At 31.6% G+C, this 23,939-nt stretch overlaps 1 protein-coding gene across 1 annotated transcript in view; it reads right to left on the bottom strand.

Moving 5' to 3' along the window:
- Nucleotides 1-23,029, bottom strand: part of LOC127720413 (insulin-like growth factor-binding protein complex acid labile subunit) — a 162,631-nt gene extending 139,602 nt beyond the window's left edge. The window contains exons 1-2 of the mRNA XM_052226992.1: nucleotides 22,972-23,029; nucleotides 2,948-3,118 (exon numbers count right to left, since the gene is read on the bottom strand). Coding sequence (XP_052082952.1) covers nucleotides 2,948-3,118; nucleotides 22,972-23,009 — 209 coding nt within the window. The 5' untranslated portion in view covers nucleotides 23,010-23,029. The remainder of the gene's footprint in view (nucleotides 1-2,947; nucleotides 3,119-22,971) is intronic.
- Nucleotides 23,030-23,939: the final 910 nt, after the last annotated feature.

Genomic DNA, 23,939 nt, shown 5'->3' on the forward strand with positions numbered 1-23,939 from the left:
GCCGTTTCGATTGTATTGAAATATATTTTTGATACAATACCATAGCCACTGTTTAGGTATGCCGTTGCTCAACTGGTTAAAGTGTTCGTATCTTTTTAATGTCTGCTCCAAAACGTCAACAGTATTGTTTTCAGAAAGTTAAAGAACAAAACAGAAATTTTGCCAACTTGTTTTGTTTTCAATCAAAAAATTTCTTTCAGATGGTTAATTAACAGACAAATAAATTATAATAAGATTTTGAACAAAATCTGCAACCTAACCTCATCAAAACTAAAACATGAAGATAGTGAGAAATAAATGAGGCAAAGGGAATAGTTTAATCTTTCTCTTTTAAAAAAGATGGCAAAGACATTTTCAATCTGTTGCATAATGTAAATAAATTAGACATTTCATCGAAAATCTAATCAAAAATCGTTCTATCAAATAATTTTGAAAAAGATTGCACATAAAGAATACTTTATCATATAGAAACACTATTAACGTGAAATGAATATACGAAAAATAATTGAAGCAAACAAAACTACCAAAGTGACTAAGAACAATATTGATCAACGGTGTTGTTTGGAGCATATCGACATACCCTGCTCAACATCTGACATCCATCGGGTTACTTTTTGAATCACCGATATTTCAAATCCATTTATTGGGCATCTTACGATTACGCATAGATATATGTCTCTTGTCCAACCTTAAGACATCACCAAATTCAAGAATCATCGGTACATGTTAATGTGTAACCGTTAGAAATCAGCAAATACAAAATCATCGGAACAAACTAATTAGGCATGCCTAATAATTATATATCCCTTAGGCATGTTAGGATATCTACAAATACAAAGTCATCGGTGCATGTTTTAATAGGCACCAACCATAAGACATGAACAAATACAAAACCATCGGGACATTTGAATGTTTAACCCTTAGACATTACCAAATACAAAATCAGCTGTATATGTTAATTGTTTAACCCTAATACATCACCAAATACAAAACCATCGTTACATGTTATTTCTCTTACCCTATGACACTACCAAATAAAAAACCAAAGGTACAATTATTATCTAGTCCTAGGAATTACCCAATTGTACAAGTTGAAAAGAAATTAAAAATTTTAAGGACAAATGGTAGTCCGCACTTTTACCGATTAGGACAAGACAGACATTGAAAAATAAATAACCACAAAGTATAGCACTCAAATCTAAGACACGGATTTGAATGACGCTTATAAATTATTGAATCTTTGAATTTTTTAAAGCCGTGGTTAGAAAATTTCCTCCGATTAGTAAATGAGCAAGAGTTGCTAATAAATAATTGAAATTATAAACGTGGGAGTATTGATCGGAACAGACGATACTTTTATGAATGACGGGAAAATCAAGAGATACTGTATTTTGAAAAGACATAATTTCATAGAATATACAGAATCAACCGTTCCATAATTTCAAATATCTATGTTTGGACGTATTACATTTTGAATCTTTTTCTATTTGTTTTTCTTTCACGTTCATAGCGAACTTTTATCAATATTATTTCAAATTATTTTGATATTTAAATACGACCCTTCTAGTTATTAGTCAGCATTAAGATAGGAACGGTATGGATGAATTTTAATAAATGTCTACTGAGACACATGATGAGAAAGATTAAAAAAAAAATATTTTTTTTAAAGACAAAGAGGGGGAAACATACAGTCTTAACGGATCAAGATGTGTCCAAATATAATATTAAAATATTATGCTCTTATTCATGTTGTTATTCGAATCTTGTAAAACAAACTCTGATAATTTAAACAAAACTATGAAGTGTCAGTAACACGGAATTCTTACAAAAATTAATACACTATGACAAAAGACAGCTCATGGTGAGGTCTCGACTTAGGAAAGGCGCAATGAATGTGTCGCAGGTTTTGCATGATATCTTACCCCTTCTCCTTTAAATTTCGAAGAGAAGACTTACAAGACGTATATATAAGAACTTCTAGAAGTACTGTAGCCTTTTAAATCTTTCCATTCGGTGACCGTTTTGAATAATGAGTAGTCGATTTATTATCTATTGATTGTCTTTTGGACTTTTGGTCTTTGATTGATAGTTGTTTCATAGTGAAATCCTACAACATCTCTTTATTTGATGTGGTATAAAAATAGTATCTAAATAAAAAAATCATTTTAAAATCACATCATCATTTACATGTATATTAAACAGTACAAATATAAATACGAAATTCCTTTTAATTATGCGTGGTCATGACACAAATGTCACGTACAAAATGACAAAATGGAATTTTCCTGGAATTTTCCTTTTATTGTTATATTTTGTACTGAGGTTTAAAAAAATATAACCCTTTATTGTATAGATAAATTTACACTCTTTGGTTGACTCATATGTACAGACAAGGTACATTTTATAAATGAATAGTATATGTTAATGGTTCAGGTTTCATATGAAAAAGTTTGTTGTTTTAAAAGGTTTATTGTTCAATAGAGATACTGTTGTAAGTCAGTTTGTAAGCAGAGGTTAAAACAAGAATAATAAACCGGTGCTCCAGTGTTTGCATAATTGTTGTAACGATAAACTGTTAAATACTGACATTTAAAAGTTTAAAACTTTACTTATACGTAAGTGCATAGTGTGGTTTTACAAATCACTCCAGCAAAGTTATACTGAAGCAGGAATTCGGATAAGTATCAATAGATTTGATTTAAAAAAAAATTACATTCAAATGTCCACAACTTAATTTGTACTTCCATAGTGAGAGGTTACAACTCCTTCTGCAAAGTTATACTGTGACAGGTATTCTGATAGGTAGCAATATACTAGATTCGCACAAATATTTTATTGAACAAGCTTCGTAATTTTTGTCTTAACTTTGAAATACTGATTTTTCATGACCACCAAAAAAACGTATCGTATGTTTTGTTTTAGTAAAATAAACACTTGAAATACTCACAAATTTGTTGTTGAATTTGGAATATTAGATGGGACTGTTGTTAGAGATCTTTCTTCGCAACTAACAATCGTGTGCCAGCACCAACATGAGGAAGGACACCCATTGACGATGCCTCCAAAGACAGTGCATGTAACCATAAAAATTACAAGGTACACTTTCTCCATTATACGCCTGAAATATACCCATTACAGTGTAAAAATACTTCTGATGTATAATATATAACTAGCTGATATTGTCAAAAATACTTAACTTCAATCATTGCATTTAACATCTTGTAAAAGATCCAGAAAAACGCTTCGGACGCATGCAATTTATATCGTGTTGTTTCCATATGTGTAAACAATAAAAAAAAATAACTATTTCGTTCAATAATAAAATGCTGTCACTTAGAGTAAAGTTCAATCATATCCGCATGTTCATTTCATTATTATTTTGTCCAAACAATTATATATTCCGAATTATAAAAAAAACATTCTAAATAATCGAACTAATCAGCAAAAGGTATTTTCAAATTTTTATAAACAAAAAGAAAAGATTTCGCATCTTATACAAGACGTTTATATTTTGTTCGTAGATGGTAGTTGTTACTGACTTGATAAGCAGTAAGTTTAAACATAATTTTGTTTCTTGCACAAGTTGGAATGATTGTGCTAAATAGGGGATCAGCATAAAAATCTGTTTGCTTGAAAGCATATAGACTTAAGAAAATGCATCATATATTTTACATGAAGTTTCAATCATTTTTAGATTAAAATAGTGTTTAAAAACATTCATATATGCCTTTATATAAAAATAACGATATGTGGTATGATTGCCAATGAGACAACTATCCACTAATGTTTAAATGAAGTGGATGTAAGCAATTACAGGCAACTGTACGGCCTTCAACAATAAGCATAAACCCATACCGTATAGTCGGCTATAAAAGGCCCCGACATGAAAAATATGAACCAATTCAAAAGAGGAAACTAACGACCTAATTCATTACAAAACAATTTACGAAAACAAATATGACAGACATGAACCAACAACAACCACTTAACTACAAGCTCATGACTTGGACAGGCACATAAAGAATGTGGCGGGGTTAAACATGTTTGAAGGCGCCAACCCAACCCTCCCCCTAACCTGGTACGGTGGTGTAACAGTACACCATAAGAACAAACGTTGAAAAGGGATTAACTCTTCAGATTGATACAAAGCAGAAAAAACATCGAACAAAAACACAGACAAGAGATCTTACTTTTTGTTTGTCCTCCCTCAAATTGTTTTATGGATAAAAATGAAAGGAAATTCCCTGAAAAGTAAATTTAAATAAACAGACATAACAATGCTTTCGTTCAGCTGACAATACTATTGTGACTTTCTTCCCATCTACAAAATGGAAACACTATACTTGGATTCTTACAAAGCTAGTGCTAGTGGTATCCAATAAAACTTCCCCTGAATGAATTACAAGTTAGTTTGTACGCCCAAAAATAATTTGATCGACCAGTGTGTAACAAGCACATAGAGAATGTGACTAAAAGGAGAATTTTGGTACACGTCAATGAAACAACAACCCAATGACAACATTCGCCGAAACAAAGACATTTGTGATTACTTTTATCCATTTTCTATGAGTTATGTAGAATGCAACAGGAAGATTCTATCTATATGCATAAAAAGTAAAATCACAAAAATACTGAACTCCGAGGAAAATTCAATCGGAAAGTCCCTAATCACATGGCAAAATCAAATGACAAAACACATCAAACGAATGGACAACAACTGTCATATTCCTGACTTGGTACAGGCATTTTCAAATGTAGAAAATGGTGGATTGAACCTGGTTTTATAGCGCTAAACCTCTCACTTGTACGACAGTCTTATCAAATTTCGTTATATTTACAACGATGCGTGAACAAAACAGACATTATAAATAAAATAGTCAAAATATGGGTACAGCAGTCATCACTGTGTTACAATATCAAAACAAACAATTATTTACAAAAAAAGCACAAAAGCATCTATCAAATTAAGACCCACATTCATTGCTTCGCGTGTCTGACGTCAGAAAATGTAAACGTCACATAAGAAAAAAGTTTGTCATTCAATGTCTATTCAAAACAATTTTATAATTTCACATGGGGAATGTTGGTATACAGGGTTAAAAAATCAAAAGTTATGTTAGAATTAATTTCAGAAATAGACCGAGATTTATAATTGTCCAGAAGTTCTTCAGAACCCTTAAGAATCCACATATGGTAAATACCACTACGCGAGTAAAATAAATTTGTCGTTTGTCGTTCAAAGTATTTTCAAATTTATAATAGAACAATAACATAATGACATATAATAGAACAATAACATAATGACGGGATCTTTTAAAGTACAGAGTCACGTTATAAGAACCACAGAAACACAAAAAGTCGCATATACAAAACACACCAGTAAAAATTAAAGATAATACAAACACATTGACGGGATGTATAAGTACCTAGCCACGTCAAATGGATATCACAGAAAACAAACCAAACAGTAAAAGTAATATTAATAATAGAACAAAGACAAATGAAAGAACAATATTACACGTTGTTAAGATGATAAACAACGTCAGTATGCAGAATCTATACTTCAAGACCATCATGTATTGTTTGTGAAGTTGATACGGAATATTTATCAACAAGGTCTTGGTACCTTCCGATGAACTTTTTTAGAAAAAGGACGAGACGTTCTTTGACATACCCCTGGTTCATCAACTTTCTGCTCAGACACTGGTGACGTTTTACAAAGTCTGAGTAAGAGCTGCAAGCTCTTGAATATCGAATAAGTTGGGAAATGTATATCCCATATGCAGGTGAAGTTGGTATATTGCTACTAAGGTGGGGGAAATTTATAATTTTAAAATTAAAATCGTCTCGTTTGTCATAGATTCTGGTACTGAGATGACTGTGTATGTCAAATTCGAGATATAAGTCTAAAAATGAGGCGGAGGAAGCCATGTCTGTTGTTTCTTTAATTTCTAGTTCTGGGGGATATATTAATGGAACCCAATCAGAAAAGTTCGGATTGTTAATGGAAAGAACATCATCAATATATCTAAAAGTGAAATTAAATAATCTGGCTTCTTTGATCTTCTTGTTTTTGACAAGTGTCTGAAGGAACTCCGATTCATATGAAAATAAGAAGAGGTCGGCAAGGAGAGGCGCACAGTTCGTTCCCATAGGAATGCCGACAATTTGTTGAAAAAGTCTACCTCCAAATTCAACAAATATGTTGTCGATAAGAAACTCCAGCATACTGATCACTTGTTCATCTGTGTAGCATGTTTTACCCTTTTGTTCACTATTAACAAAATATGCCTTATGATATCCCAAAGTAATAAATTTATAGCGTATGCTACCATTTTTATGATGAAAGGCATTGTGGATTATTTCTTTCAAGCGATTTTTCAATTTCACATGGGGAATGGTGGTATACAGGGTTGAAAAATCAAAAGTTTTGATAGAACTAATCTCAGAAAAAGACCGAGATTTAAAATTATCTAGAAGTTCTTTAGAATTTTTAAGAATCCACATATGGTTAATACCACTACGCGAGTAAACAGTTTCACAGTATTTCTGAAGACCCTCTTTCACTGCGGACAGAATTTTAGTCAATCTAATGGACAATTCTTTAGTGGAACATGCAGATGAGCCGGCAATGTACCGTTGTTTGTAAGGAATTTTGTGGAGCTTAGGTATCCAATACAAAAAAGGTAAATCCTCCGATTTGGTGTTCAATGTAATGTTCATTGAAGCCATGAAGGACTTATGATTTGCTAATGATATGTCTTTGTATGTGGGATTACCTGAGTGCTCATTTATTCCTAATTCTTTTACAAGACATTCGTAGTAATACGATTTACATATAAAGACAATATTATTTGAAGCTTTGTCCGCAGGAACAACAACATACTTATCATGAAGAGATGATAGACATTTCACGGCCTCTTTGTCTCTGAAAACGGACTTAGGTCGATCATTCACACAGTTTTTCAACTTATGAATGCGACGTTTTATCAGAGACCTGATAGTTTTGACCCATTCTGACAAAGTGTCCAGTTCAACTTCTTCTCGTTTAGCCCATGCTCTGGCGTAGTCCTCAATGGAATCCATAATTATTTTGAAGTTATGGTTCCAATTGATGTGTTGGGGTTCTCTAAACTTAGGGCCATGAGAAATCACCTTTCGGAGATTTTCATGTTGAATTATGTTTAGATCCCCAGTTATAACATGACCAGAGGGGCTGTAATTATAAGGCGAGTGGGAACAGTCACATGTCGGTGGGTTTTTGAGGTATTGTTCTAAGTCAAGGTCCTGCAATGCTTGTTTATAGTTAAATACTTTAGGTGCAATGGTTTTGGTGTAACTGTAGGATACAATAGGAACAGACTGATTTTGAAAGTAAATAGGAATTTTAGATATTACCTCCTTGTGATGTGGAACGTTGCAGATGTTGATTGCATCAATCCCTCTATTGGTAAAGTGAACAGGAAGGAATTTCCTCTTTTCCTCGTGTAAAGGTTCCGATCTTACTGGTTTGAAAAGACGGAAAAGAGCTACATCACAAATAATACTGACTAGTCTGTATATTGGAGAAAATGTATCGATGCATCCTTTGTCAAGTGCATAATCTCTCAAACATTTAAGAAAATTAACAGGCAGTGAAAAAAGAATAGTTCTAATGTAATGTAACCCTAGTGGATGATGAAGATGTGAAAGAAGGTCATCAAAGCTCCCAGAGGGCGATCTAGATTTTGATGACTTTTTTACATTAGGCCGATGGTAATGTTTTTGCCCATGACTACGTTGCTGTCGTAAGGTAGTATTAAATAAACTCATTACATTAACATCACTGCAGGCAGGACTGGACAAATTTCCTACTCCTTTGACATTATCATTGCAACCATATGGCATTGTAGTCCCTAATTCCCTTATCCAGAAATTTTCTCTATCTTTGCGGAAAGGAGTACTTAGTACAGGGCTATTTGTGTGGTGATAAATTTTCTCGATGATGCGTACTTTCATAGATAAAGAAGGATCATGGTCCGATATCATGTGTTTATACAGTATGGATGTCAAACTCAAACATAGCTCGAGTCTTTATATAAATGTTGTGAATAAAGTTAACAGAAACAATTAAAGATCTCCTTTTCAAAATGACATTAAAACACCATCATCCTTTTAGTTTGGCATAGTCCATCAATATTATATCCCTTTTACTGATTTTCACTAAATAAGGAAGACTTGATGTTTGGTACATTTGTACTACTTCTATGCATCTTCTGTTGATGTTTAAGAGTTCACTGGTTGACATTTGATTGAATAACAATTTTAAATAAAACTAAAGTTAGAAAATTTGTTCAAAATTAGTTTGGTTTACCAACTCTGGCTGCATCCATAAAACAACCCACATGGTCAAAACAATAATCCCGAATGCTGACTAAAATATGATCAGATATCTCAATTTTACTGATTGAAAAACATTCGATGAAAACTAACTCATAAAACTATTTTCCAAGTACATAGGGAAGAAAATCAAGAAATGTTTACAACGACCGTGACGCTATCTCCATTGTTAATCAGAGATCTAACTTTCGACTTATGAGTTTCCCTTTGGGATCTTTCGCCTCTCTATTAATCAACTGTCGTACTTATGGGAAAATGTTCCTGTCTTCCCACTCATTAATACTAAATTTGTAAGTTTCTTTATTCAATTAAAATCAGATACTTATATCAGTGATTAGAATTTTTCACTTCAGTCAATTTATGTCTGATACTTATACATGTTATATCAGTTATAAGAATTGTTTACTTCAGTCAATTCATATAAGATACTTTTGGAAGTGATTGTAATTCTCAGAACAGTATAAAAACAAAGAAACAAATTGTATGTAAAGATTTATAATTATAACATTAAATCTAGGAGGCAAGTTAACTCGTAATTTTATAACGGTTGTCAGGATCAGGAATGACACTTAGGTTTAATCCACCACCATTTCCGAGATTAGAAAATGCCTGTACCAAGTCAGACATATGACAGTTGTTTTCCATTAGTTTGATGTGTTTGATGCTTTGATAAGGGACTTTCCGTTCTGATTTTTCCTTGGAGTTCGGTATCTTTGTTATTCTCTTTTTTTAGAACTAACGATTTTGAAAGGATAAGAATTGTTCTCTGTGTCCAAAAACAAATCATTAGATAAGCACAGTTTTACCGGTTTTATTATTGCTCAGAAATATGATAAATACTTTGATATTTCAACATGAATATCCAAAGACTGAAAAGTCAGTGTAAATGCAACATATCAATAACCTGTCACTCGAACCTTTACATATCTTGATACAATTTCTTATTTCAAATAGCCAAACAAAAGTCGCAATTTCATGTGGTAGTCTAAAATTTCATTTAGTTGTCAGTTATTAACATCAATAAATTTTAAAAAAAATGCACGGTACAGTTAAACATCTTAAAAGACACATTTTCTATTGCGTATTTGTAGTCAAATTTATAGTGCAAATAATGCATTAATCCTTGAGCAAAGCATTTAGAGTGATAGCAACACACATTTATAGCTATTTGAAATGTATTGGTTTTAAACATATTTGATTCATTAAAGGGGCATTAGCTGTTCACTGATTTGACTCAAATTCTCATATTTGATTTATAACATACTAAAACGTATATCCAAATTAAAATAAGTCTGAAATAAACAATTAAGAATGCATGGACTCGATAATATATATCAGTATTTCGTGTGTACTTTGTCTAGATGCCGTCTTATTAACCATTTAGATGACCTACGAAGACTGCCAACGGTCACATGACCCGACATAAATATAAATAGATAGAGACCACGTGCAATTGGATTTTTCTAGGCTAGTTTGATTTCATATTATAGGCTAAAAAATATTTTAATCATCGTATTTACCTATATAAAAATGATTTTTGGGTGGAAAGAATCAGTCAACGAAAGGGTTCATCTTTGTTTCAATGTCAATGTTGACATTCTTTTCTTTTTAAGGGCTGAACACGCCTAATACATACGTAATCAATCTCTGGCTAAGGAGTTAAATTGAAGGTCACATGAATACGTAATAAATGAGGTCGAATTTTTCACTTAAAGGTTAATAATTCATCAGCGATGTTTCTTAGCTTATTTTGAAAAAAATGAACTTAACTGGCTGCTAAAAGCGAATTATTATTTCACTACTTCAATTTCATTAATGATTAGATAAAAAAAAATCATATCTTATTTTTTTTTAAATCTCGTAGCTAATGTCCCTTTCAGATATGAAAAGGGTTGAGCAGCAGGCACAATCTAAAAAGCTCTCTCCATATTACATGTAAAAGATTTAAATATATATATATAGGTTGGGAAGAGATACTAAACTTACTTAGTGGAATAGATGAATTAATGTTGAAAAAAAGAAAGAAGGAAATAAAACCAACAAAAAAAAAAACCAAAAAAATTCAAACAAAACGGTGAGTGTCGCTGATATATTAATGAACAGATTTAAAAATAGCAATATTCATATAACATGTATAACACGAATATAATCTGTTCCCAAAAAGTAATAAGTCAATATTTATGTCAACATTCTCATACGTTTAGGTATTTCGCATCAATCTTTGATGGTAATATTCTATACAAAACACAAAAATGTCGTCATTCCCCTCAAAAGCTAACCAAACCTCTAAACAGACTTATTCAGAAGGAATATAGGTACGATACTGTTGTCGTGTCATTAAGAATGGCATATTTTGGAATTAATATTGATTTACTCATAGGGTCTTTGCATCGGAAATAAACATATTTATTCTTAAATCAGTTGTTAGCATGATACGGCTTATGTTCTTCTCGTATATTTTATGATGGTATGATACTAAACTCCTACCGGGAGGGATTGTGCTTGATTTTCATATGATGAAGACATAATCTTTCAATCAGTTTAATTGAGGTCTGGAGCTGGCATGTCAGTAACTGCTAGTAGTCCTTTGTTAATTTATGTTATCATTGTCATTTTGCTTAGTTTCTTCTGTTACCTATTCTAACATCGAACTCGAATTTTTTTAAACTGAGTTTTACTGTACGTATTGCTGTGTATTTGTTTATTTTACACTGGCTGGAGGTACAAGGGGAGGGTTGAGATCTCACAAAACATGTTTAACCCCGCTGCATTTTTGCGCTTTTCCCAAGTCAGGAGCCTCTGGCATTTGTTAGTCTTGTATGTTTTTTTTAATTTTGGTTCAATTATATGTTTCGGAGTTTACTTTGACGTCCTTTTTCGATGAACTAGTACACATTTTTGTTTAAGGGCCAGATAAAGCCGTGTGCGGGATTTTCTCGCTGTGTTGAATACCCATTTGTGGCCTTGGGCTGTTTTCTGCTCTTTGGTCGGGTTATTGTCTCTTTGACATGTTCTCCGTTTCCGTTCTCAATTTTAATTTTATGAAAAACAATTGAGTAGATTGAATCAAGAAAGATCTGTCTTACCTCAACGTACTTTGGGCAAATAAAAAAGAAATGCTGGTTATCCTCAACAGGGGGACTACAGTTTGAACAAATAGTGTTCCCTGATAAAAAATGATTAAACAAATGGTTTTTGGGTTGCTTGCATTATTTCTAATTGACAATAACTAATATAATGTTTCCTCATCATCCCATAATTTTTGTTAAATATTTCATCAGTTCTATACAATTTGTATAGTCTACCTCTAAATATATATAAACTTGGGGATTTTTGTATACTCAGAGGAAGACTATTCCAAAGTCTAATAGTGGAGTGAATGAAACTATTAAAGTAAGAGCTAGTTCTAGCAAGTGGGGAATGAAAAGTATTATTTTCATTCCTAAAAGTATAAGGTGTTGGACTGGGAAAATATGGTTGGACTAACTTATATAAGTATGCAGGTGTCTTCCCATTTACTATCTTATAAAACAGTATAAGCTGATGTTTATTTCGTCTACTCTCCAGAATTTCTAATTTCTATTTGAATATTTTCAAGGAGCTGAGAGCAATTGCTCCAGATAACATCACCATACTCTAATATATGTCTAATAAAAGCATAGTAAATACGTATAAGTGAATTCCTGTCTAACAAATGTTTTTAACTTGTCGAGGTACAGATAAACGAGAGCAAGTTTTTTTTATAAATATTATCAATATGTGTGTTCCATGAAGCTGATGACTGAAATGTTATCCCAAGATGACAGTGATTATTCATTTTTTCAACCTCTTCACCATTAATCCCTAAAAAATACCGGTGGATGTTCCCTTTCCCTTCAAGTAATTATAATAATTTTTTTTTCTGTGAATTGAATTGAACAGCCCATGACTTAGCCCAGTTTGACATCTAAGTCACCAGTCAATGAAGCAGCTGCTACAGCATGATCATCGTCTACTATAACAAATAAAGAAGTGTCATCTGCAAAAAGTATAATGTCATTAACAATGGCATTTATTAAATCATTAATATAAATGAGAAACAGAAAGGGTCCCAAAACTGATCCCTGATAGACACCTGTATGTATACCTCTAAGAGTTGACGAAAAGCCTTCTGAAACTACTTTTTGTTGATGATCTGAAAGATAACTTCCTATCCAAGATAAGAGTTGATCATTTAAGCCAGATTGTTTAAGTTTAAATAAAAGTCCTTTTGTCGAACTTTGTCAAAAACTCTAGATACATCACATAATACAACCCTTACATCCCTCCCACTATCCATATTACTGATAATTTTATGATGTATTTCAATTAACTTCTTAACAGAAGAGTCTCCTGGCTGGAATCCAGATTGAAACTTTAGCAAAAGGTGATTACCCCTCATAGAATTATATAAGTATTTAAAAAGAACCTTTTCCATAGTCTTACATACAATACTAGTAACAGAAATATGACAATAGGTAAGAGCTAAATGTGGACTACCTTTTCCTTTGAAAATAGGATTAATATGTGCAATTTTCCATAACAGTGGAACCTGTTTAACTGAAAGAGACATTTTAGATAATTTAATGGTTTAGAAATAAATCTAGCAACCTCTTTTAAAATTATAGGACTGATACCATCAGGTCCAGCTGGTTTATTCCTATTAAAAATTTTTAACTGGGCTAAAATGTCTTTCTCAGTAATGAGAAATTTGTTTAAATGATATGGAATTTTTTGGTAAAATTTGACACCGACTTGGCAATGCGCCACCATTTACTTGGAGGAATATTTTTATCAATAAGATGTGATGTCAGTTTGCACTTATAGTCATCTTTTGCCTTTCTAACTAAACTGATAACTTCATTAGGAATTTCTCTAAATTTGTTCAAGTGATCTGGACTATTTGAAGTTTTCGCTTTATGGTGAATTCTATTACGATGTCTTATCTTGTTTCTACTTAATTTGTTCATAAATGGTTTATCATTTGGTCGTACTGTAAAATGGTTTTGGTAAGTATATATCTATTGACAATAATTCCAAATGTTTTGACAAAGTTCATATAAACATTTTTAATATTATTTAAGTTAAAAACTACATCATCCCAGTCAGTTTCTATCAACTGGTTTTTACGACCCTCATAATCTGCACGCTTGAAATCTTGAATTTGCCTTTCAAACGAGTGATGTTTTAAAGTTTTAAATGAAATTTCAACTGAAACATGAGAATGAAAAGTGCATATCGGAGTAAGAACAATTACCGATTTAATCAAGTTTTTGCGATTTGTCACAAATAAATCTATACATGTTCCAGTTTCGGATTTAAATTTGGTAGACTCCCATACAACGTTTTCTATATTTAAACGGTTAAATAACTTTTGAAAGAGGTTCTTGTGTTTGACAACATACAGCATTTCAAATCACCACAAGGGAAAAGTGGCAGATTACGATCTAGTGCTTTGTCTACTGACTACTAAATAAGTCCCATATATGAGAATTTGAGTTTTGGAGGCCAGTATAATACACCAACTAAAAACATGTATTACTACAAGTCATCACTTCAACCCAAAATAATTCAAGATTGCTTACGGATAGGCCATTCCGTATAAGTAAATGTAAACTTTTTTTCACAAAAATGGTCACAGCTCTATCATGTCTATTTCTATCTAATCTAATTAATTGCATATGGTTATCATAAATTGACATGTCCAGATGAGATTTTGATATACAAATAGTTTCATACTCATATAGTTCATTGTTAATGTGATCTACATGTAACTAAGGAAGTAAACTGCACACATTAGTGTGTACTATTTTCAAATTCTTTTTATTTCTCTTATATGGACCTGGATTTTGCCTGATTCCTGCGATCAGTAACAAAAACTGTATAATACTACTGAGGATACAACATGTTTTATGATTATAGGGAGGATTATGTTCTGAATAATAAACATTTAGTTGACAGATTTACAGATTAATGTTAAACATTGATCAGTCAAAACTATCATGAAAACTAATAGTGAATATATACTCAAACATCAGAACATGACGTACACTTTGTACAGACCACTGAAACACAGACCAAAAGCTGACAGTGACTGAAAGACCACTTAAAAATAAACGAGAGAAAGTACTGCGTTGAAGACCCATTGGTGGCCTTCGGCTGTTGTCTGCTCATATATGCAAAGGGAAAACATGGATAAATAACAGATGTTAACAGTAGAAATTTAAAAAAAGTCTTGGAAATACTGTAATAGTACTTGAAATAAAAGAAACAAGGTCTGTATTCATGCAATAACCTTTGTTTTAGAGTTACAAAGATGTCGGGTAATATTTCAAAGTAAGATGTAAAAAACAATATATATATAAATGTAAAAAGCAATATATATACATATAAAACTATAACACAAGTTTCCATACGTTTCGACTATTACATTGCTTGGATACATTACGTTACAAAAACTTATATGACGTTCAATTGTCGCGCTTTTTCTTTTTCATCTTTTTTTTACTATCGTTCGTACATAGTGTTCAGTCCGTCAGTCTCTACAATTTTCATTTTTTTTTATCAAAAAGGCTTCTTAATTTTTCGGTAAATTCCTGTCCTAAATACTCTTGCAGTTGCTTTTAGATTTTTCATCAAAAAATTGTGTTGAATGAAATGGTTTGCTACTGGATCGTCTGTTCCGTTTGTTCTTATTTTGGAAAAGTTCAATAACATCCTTTGGTCGCCTTTTTGTTCTACATGTATAAGTTTTTCGCATTTTGTACAGTTTGTAACATACACTACGCCTACAGTTTTACAGTATATTTGTTCCTGAATGATATATTCTGTTCCGGTGTTATCACAGAACAAATATTATATATATATATATATATATAAAAGCAAAAATAGAATAACCCAAAGCCTGAGTTTTAAGACAAAAATCGAATTTAACAAAGTGAAATTTCCTAGATTTACATCTAGTTTATACGGATTAGTGAGAAACATGTCTAGATTTTTTTAGATTTTGGTAATAGTATTTGTCGCAAGACAAATGTTGGTAATATCCGGTAATAGTGCAACCATTCATCAGTTGTTTGTGTGGGAATATTATGCGTAAAAACGTATTACCTATGGATGTAAGTACTCAAATGTTTATGTTTACATACCATCTGCAAGCAAACCGGAAATATGCGATTCTTTAAAAATTAAACCAAATACGCACAAGGATAATAGTTACGTTAAAAAATGCCAGGTAACTTCTATAAATAGTGCTAATCTGCACAGTAATATAAAGGCTGTAAAAATAAACCAATCATGGTTTTAAAAATAAAATAAACTACACTTATTTACACAACAGAGGTCACGTAAATTACAGTAACTACATGTCAAACTAATTTTTACCCTGATTACAGAAATTTTCGTTCAACTTAGCCCTTTATAGAATATGTATTTATTATTGCAGATGTTTGCTTCATACATTTGTGATTGTGACATATATTTATTTAAGTGAAACTTCACTTGTACAGCGAAATATTCTGAATGGCCATTTATCCTTACAGGACAAAACCGAAACTTAAAAAAAGTTCAGAATGAATAGTTAAAAAAGAATATAAAAAATTAGGCAAACAAATAAAGATCAGATAATGACGGTGTGCTGAAATATAAAAAAAATAATAGAAAATAATGGGCAAAATAGAAAAATAGTCTAAATGATTAGAGAATAAAAGAACCCCAACCCAGACCCTCCTGTATTTTTTTATTATAGCATCTTGTAATGGAAAACATACTAAATTTGTATTCATGAACTGAAAGAAAAATATAATGTTCTTTTTAATTTCTTTTGCAGGTACTTTTGGTGTACCAAAAGAAATTGGTTGCCAAATGTGTTTCAAAGCAGTTATAAACTAAAAACCAATTGTTCAAAGAACAATTGAAGGTCTTTCCACATCAATTTTCTAAATAATTGATAGGAAGCTACTTCTGGTTTACTCAAAGTTATTAATAGCGTCAAAGTATAGGTTTCTTCATACTGATTCAATAAATATGTGGTTTCTATATACTTTTGCCTGAAATAAGGGAGATAATTGTCAACTTCCGGTTTAGAAAATGTCACTTCCGGTCTCATATGATAGCTTTATTCACACTGATTCCAAAATTATATAGTTTGTATATACTTATGCCTGTAATCAGGAAGATAATATGCTACTTCTGGTTTATAAAATGTCACTTCCGGTCTCAAATGATAGGGTAATGTATGATCATTCAAAAAATATATGATTTCTAGGTACCTTTCCTTGAAATAAGTGCAAAAAATACTACTTCCGGTTCACTCAAGGTCACTTCCGGTTGACTTTTTTAAAGGTCATATGTCAACCAACAGTTTGCAAAAGACCCTATGGCTTTATCATGTACCAAGTTGGAGTAATAATCAATTAACCTTAAATTGAATCATTGCAGGGACAATCACTCCTATAAGATGTCATTGGATTGTTTCAGACCAAATGTATCATATCCTAATTACAATTAGGCAAACATTTTGCACTAGTTCTTTTATATATATATCTTTAAAAGTGACAGAGAAGATCAAATAATAAGGAAAAGTCAAAATTTAGAATATGACCTTGACCTTTGACCTTGGCCTCAATTTCATTTAAATGAACCAAGGAACTCAAATCAATATACCTTAGGTCTCTATCACTTACCATTCATGCTATACATTTATATATCCCTTATGTCAAATACAGAAGGGGAAATAACTCTCATATGGAGTTTACGTATCGCTTCGGTCAAAATTGGACAAAACATCCTGAAGATATAACAAGCAATTTGGTAAAATAAATTTGTTGCTTTCTTTTACGGTTATGGAGGAAATGCACTCACAAGGAAAACAGTGTTCGGGGAGATAACTCCTACAAAGAAAAGTATTCGGTTAAGCAGGGTCAATTTAAAAGGCGCATAAACTGTTCGATATCATATACAAAACATCTAAACGACATCTTGCGAAACAAAATTTATACGCAAGAAAAAAAGTGGCGAAAGAAGAAAAAAAAAATTAAAAACCAATTGTTCAGAGAACAATTGTAGGTCTTTCCACCCATAAAGATCAATTTTGATATACAACTATTAAAATATCATATTCAGCGTCAAATGATAGCTTATTGTACACTGATTCCAAACCAAGCATTTTACTGTATAATGTACGGGACTAAAAGCGATTTTCTTTTCATAGAAATGGGATAACTTAAAAAAAAATCAGTTGCAAAAAAAGGGGGGGAGTGTAGTGGTAGACTGTGGTTGATAATTGAGATAAGAAACATTTACAACATGATAGCTGCAAAATTTGAAGTTTTGATAAGTAATTTGTTGATTCGGCCATAACAGGGACATTGACCCTGCAATAAAATGACGCGTACCAATTCGACAAAAAATTGCTAGTAAACAAGTGTCGCGACAAACTTTTTGGTTAAATTGTTTTTTCGATATCTATAACTCTTTCTAGGAAGAAGCGATATGAACTTAATGTAAAAAATTACAACATGACCTTGACTTTTAACCTTGACCTAGTTTTCTATTCTTAAGGACCAAGGTCCTCAAATCAACAGACCCTAGGTCTCTATCACTTGTTTACCAGTTACAAATGCATATCACTTATTTCAAATGCATAAGGGGAAATAACTCTCATATGGAATATTCATATCGCTTCGGTCAAAATAGGACAAATCATGCAAATGATATAACGAGCAATTTTATAAAATATATTTGTCGCTTTCTTTTACGGTTACGGAGGAGATGCAGTCACAAGGAAAACAGTGTTCGGGGAGATAACTCCTACAAAGAAAATTGTTCGGCTTAGAATGGGTGAAAATAAAAAGCGCATAAACTGTATGATACTATATAAGAAATATCTAAGCGACATCTTGCGAAACAAAAATTTTACGCGAGAACAAAATTTGGCGGAAGGAAATAATTATAATTAAAAACCAATTGTTCAGAGAACAATTGAAGGTCTTTCCACCCATAAAGATCAATTTTGATATTGAAATATTAAAGCTCAGTTAGATATATCATATCCAGCGTCAAATGATAGCGTATTGACACTGATTCAAAAAATATCTGGTTTCTATACATTTTTTTTCTAAATAAGGGAGATAAATTGTTACTTCCGGTTTGAAAAATGTCACTTCCGGTTTTATTTGATAGTTTACTTGATACTGATTATAAAAATTATGGTTCAATATACTTTTACATTAAATAAGTACAAAAAATAGTTACTTCCGATTTACACCAGGTCACTTCCGGTTGACTTTTCCATAGTCAAGTGGCTTGCCACGTAATGCAAAAAGTCCCATGGCTTTATCATATATACATATGAGGGAAAAGCAAAGGTCAAAATCTAGAACGTCAATTTTACCTATGACCTTGAGCTTAATTTCAAGGTCATAAACCAAGGGCTTCAAATCACAAGACTAAAGGTCTTAATTATATATGGGTAATGAGTTATGTCACTATATGCTTAACTTTTAATAAAAGAGGGGAGAAAACTCCAATTTAATGTTAGCGTACCCTTTTAACCAAAATTTATGTGTTACGACATGTGGCAACTTACAATTTAGTAAAAATATGTTGTCGATATCTTATACGGTTTTTGAAAAGAATTGAAAATAAGCCAAAATAAAAATTTAAAATATTACCTTGACCTCTGACCTTGACCTAATTTTCTTATTTTTGGATCAAGGACCTCAAACCAAAAGATCCTAGGTCTCTATTACTTATGGTTTACAAGATAGAAATGCATATCACTTATATCAAATGCATAAGGGGAAATAACTCTCATATGGAATATTCATATTGCTTCGGTCAAAATAGGACAAATCATGCAAAGGATATAACGAGCAATTTTATAAAATAAATTTGTCGCTTTCTTTTACGGTTACGAAGGAGATGCAGTCACAAGGAAAACAGTGTTCGGGGAGATAACTCCTACAAAGAAAATTGTTCGGCTTAGAATGGGTGAAAAAAAAGCACATAAACTGTATGATACTATATAAGAAATATCTAAGCGACATCTTGTGAAACAAAAATTTTACGCGAGAACAAAATTTGGCGGAAGAAAATAATAATAATAATGATCAGAACAAATACAATAGGTCTTTCCACAGAAAAGTGGAAAGACCTAATAATCAGAACAAATACAATAGGTCTTTCCACAGAAAAGTGGAAAGACCTAATAATAAATCAGAACAAATACAATAGGTCTTTCCATCGAAAAGTGGAAAGACCTAAAAAAAAAAACCAATTGTTCAGAGAACAATTGAAGGTTTTCCACAGCAATTTAAAAATTTATTGAAAAGAAGCTAGTTCGTGTTTACTCAAAGTTAAAATTGGCATCTTATCATAAGTTTCTTCATACTGATGCGATAAATAAGTGGTTTCTATATACTTCTGAGTAAAATAAGGGAGATAATTAGCTACTTCCGGTGAAGTAAATGTCACTTCCGGTCTCATATAATAGTTTCTTTCACACTGATTCCAAACATATATAGTTTCTTTATACTTTTGCTTGTAAACCAGGAAATAATTGGCCACTTCCGGTTTATCAATTACAAAATATATGGATTCCGAGTACTTTTCCATGAAGAAAGTGCAAAAATGGCTACTTCCAGTTTTCTCAAGGTCACTTCTGGTTGTCATTCTTCAAGGTCATATGTCATCCAACCTTTTGTAAAAGGTCATATGGCTTTATAATAACCAAGTTGAAGTAATAACCAATTAACCTTATAATTAGACATTTCAGGGGCACTTACTCCTATAAGATGCCATTATATTGTTTCAGACCAAATGTAATATATCTTCATTACTATAATGCAAACATTTTGCACTTGTTGTTTCATATATTTAAAAGTGTTTGAGAAAATGCAAAAATAAGGAAAAGTCAAAATTGAGAACTTGACCTTGACCTTTGACCTTGACCAAATTTTCTTTTTTTTTTGGACCAAGGACCTCAAATCAAAAGACCCTAGGTCTCTATCACTTATGGTTTACCAGTTAGAAATGCATATCAGTTATATCAAATGCATAATGGGAAATAACTCTCATATGGAGTCTCCGGAACTCTTCGGTGAAAACCAAACTCAACATGAGTTAAAAAAAACATACCAACGAATTTATTTGGTAAAGGTAGATAACTCCTTTAAAATATCATCGAATCGCTTCGATCCAAATTAGCCAAAAAATTCCTGAGGATGTAACGAACAATTTAGAAAAAGAATTTTGTCGATATCTTTTTTTGTTACGAAGGAGATGCACACACTTGATAAACAGTGAATAGGGAGATAACTCTTACAAAGAAAATTGTTCGGCTTAGAATGGGTGAAAATAAAAAGGGCATAAACTGTATGATACTATATTAGAAATATCTTAGCGACATATTGCGAAACAAAAATTTTACGCAATAACAAAATTTGGCGGAAGAAAAAAATAATAATCAGAACAAATACAATAGGTCTTTCCACAAAAAAGTGGAAGACCTAAAAAATAATAATCAGAAGAAAACCAATAGGTCTTTCCACAGAAAAGTGGAAAGACCTAATTACAGCAAAATTCATAGGAAGATAACTCCTTTGATAGAAAACCGTTTCATTAACAAAGACTAAGGCATGATAGCAATTGTACAGTAAGATCTCAGTAAGCACTTAAAATGTTTATAACAGAAGCTTACAGCAAAACCATTGAAGCAACAATTACATCGCTTGGATACATGTATTTATGTTAATATTACTAACATGACGTGTTCAGTTGCCGCGCACTTTTCTTTTTTTCAGAAAAATTTTCAATATCGTTCGTACATAGTGTTCAGTCCGTCAGGCTCTTAAGTTTTTAATTATTTTAATACAAAAGGCTTTGTTATTTTTTCGGTAAATTTATGTGCCAAAGACTCTTTCAATTGCAGTTCCTTTTAGATTTTTCAGTGAATGGTTATTTTGGTTGAAGAGGGTTGCTACTGGATTGTCTGTTTTTTTTCCCTTATGTTTGAAGAGTTCAATAGCATCATTTGATACAGTGTATCGCCTGGTTGTCCTACATATACAAGTTTTTCCGTATTTTTACTGAATATTGCATACTAGTACATTACGACCACAGTTTGACAGTTTTTTCCCAGATTGGTAAATTCTGATCCAGTGTTATAAAACAACATATGTATATGTTGTGTACATGTTATTATTTTGTACAAGTTATAAATTGATTGTACAAACATTTTGTACATGTAATAAATTGTATGGTGCCATCATACAAGTTATTACTTGTACAAATACAATTGTACAAGTAATTACTTGTACAATTTATATTGAGAAAAAGATAATAACTTCATTATTCTACCTTGGCCTATTTGATGTTCAAAACAAATCTTTTTCCTTTAAACAAATAATTTATTACTTAGCCTAAAGGTATAAACTTTTAACATGTGTGTATTTTTTATTTAACAAATATGTGAGCCAAACTGTTAAGTTTAGTAGGCATAATCTAAGTGTAAAGATGGAATCATGATTGGTTTAATGAGTCGAAATCAAGTCGAAAAGATTCAGAAAAAGGATTGGACAAGATTGGACATACCAGAGAACACTGAGGTTAACGTCAGAAAAGCAGTACAATTGTTTTCTTTAGGTGGTGGTCAAGGCCATGTTCACTGCAGCTGTCGAGGTGGCTGTAAGACAGGCAAATGTAAATGCAAAAGATTGAACTTATATTGTGTAATTCCGGATGTCATGCTTCCTTGTCTTGTGCAAACAAATAATTTATTTGATCTATCATGCTTGACTTTTGTTTGAGTTTTCAATATATTATATCATATATGCAACTTTTTTTTTTGAAAATAAATGGTAGAAGTGTTTCATTTTGTTTTTGCGTTTTAACGACTTTGTCACTTTGCACCAGTAGTCCGTATCTAAGTTGACACAAGCTATTTTATGTAAATTTGTTCAAGGTGTCATGTGAGCTTAGATTATTACTTTGCGTCAGCCGTTCGTTTGTAACATTTTAACATTTCAAAATCAAAATTAATAAACACTTGAAAAAAAGAAAGAAAACAAACACAATATGAATTCCAAAAATACATACGCTGAATGATGTCTACTGATCAAAAATAAACACAAATAAAGAAAAAAAATAATATAAGAAAAATAACACGACAAATGACCCCCAACAAAACCCAAATAACAAACCGACAGAAAGTTTTAAATAAAAAATTTAAAAAAAAAAAACAGAAGGAAGAAACAAATATAACTCAACGATAGTGAGTTGAACAAGTTATTATCTTTTTTCTCATCAAAAATTGTACAAGTAATTACAATTTTAAGACAAAAATCGAATTTTACGAAGTGAAATTGACTAGACTTACATCTTTCTTATACGGATTAGTACACTTGACATAAGTTTCGTTTTACGAGCGCAGAAGTGAGAAACACATTTAGCTTGTTTATGTTTTTCGATTTTGGTAAATGTATATGTCGCAAGACATTTGTAGGTAGTATCCAGTAATAGTGCAACCATTCAACAGTTGTTTGTGTGTGAATACTATATGTAAAAACATCTTACCTTTTTGTAACTACTATAATGTGTATGTTTACAGGCATACTATGACTACTATCTCTAATCAAACCGGAAATATGCGAATGTTTTTAAACTTAAACCAAATACGCACAAGGATAATAGTTACGTTAAAAGGTAACTTCTATAAATAGTACTATTCTGTGCAGTAATATAAAGGTTGTAAAAATATACCAATGGTTCTAAAACTAAACTAAAATACATTTATTTACACCAAAAGCTCACATAAATTACAGTAACTACATGAGCAACTGGTTTCCACCGTGAATTACAAAAAATTTAGTTCAACTTAGCCCTTTAAAATTGTATTTACAATGAATCACAGAAGATGTTTGCTTCATACATTTGTTAGGGTGACAAATATAAATTTAAGTGAAACTCCTCTTGAACAGCGAAATATTCTGAATGTTTGTTTATCCTTACATGACAAAATCGAAACTTAACAAATAAAAATAAAAATAATGATATGCTAAAATATAAAAAATAGAGAATAATGGACAAAATAGAAAAATGGTCTAATAAATAAAGGCAACAGTAGTATACCGCTGTTCGAAATTCATAAATCGATTGAGGAAAAAACTAATCCGGGTTACAAACTAAAACTGAGGGAAACACATCAAATATAAGAGGGGAACAACGACACAACAGAAACACCACACTAAAAATTAGAGAACAAAACAACCCCCAACCAGACCCTCCCATAGTTTTTTTTATATAGTATTTCGTAATGGAAAAAATACTAAATACATTATGTATATGAATTGGTGTTCATGAACTGAAAGAAAAATAGAAAGTTTTTTTTTAATTTCTTTTGCAGGTATTTTTGGTATACCAAAAGATATTGGTTGCCAAATGTGTTGCAAGGTAGTTATAAATTACAGCATAAAGCAAGGGAAGATAACTCCATTGATAGAAAACAATTTCAAAGACTAAAAAGACCAAGGCATGATAGCAAT

The sequence above is a fragment of the Mytilus californianus genome, unplaced genomic scaffold (genome assembly GCF_021869535.1).
Source record: "Mytilus californianus isolate M0D057914Y unplaced genomic scaffold, xbMytCali1.0.p SCAF_11, whole genome shotgun sequence".
NCBI classification, from domain to species: Eukaryota; Metazoa; Mollusca; class Bivalvia; order Mytilida; family Mytilidae; genus Mytilus; species Mytilus californianus.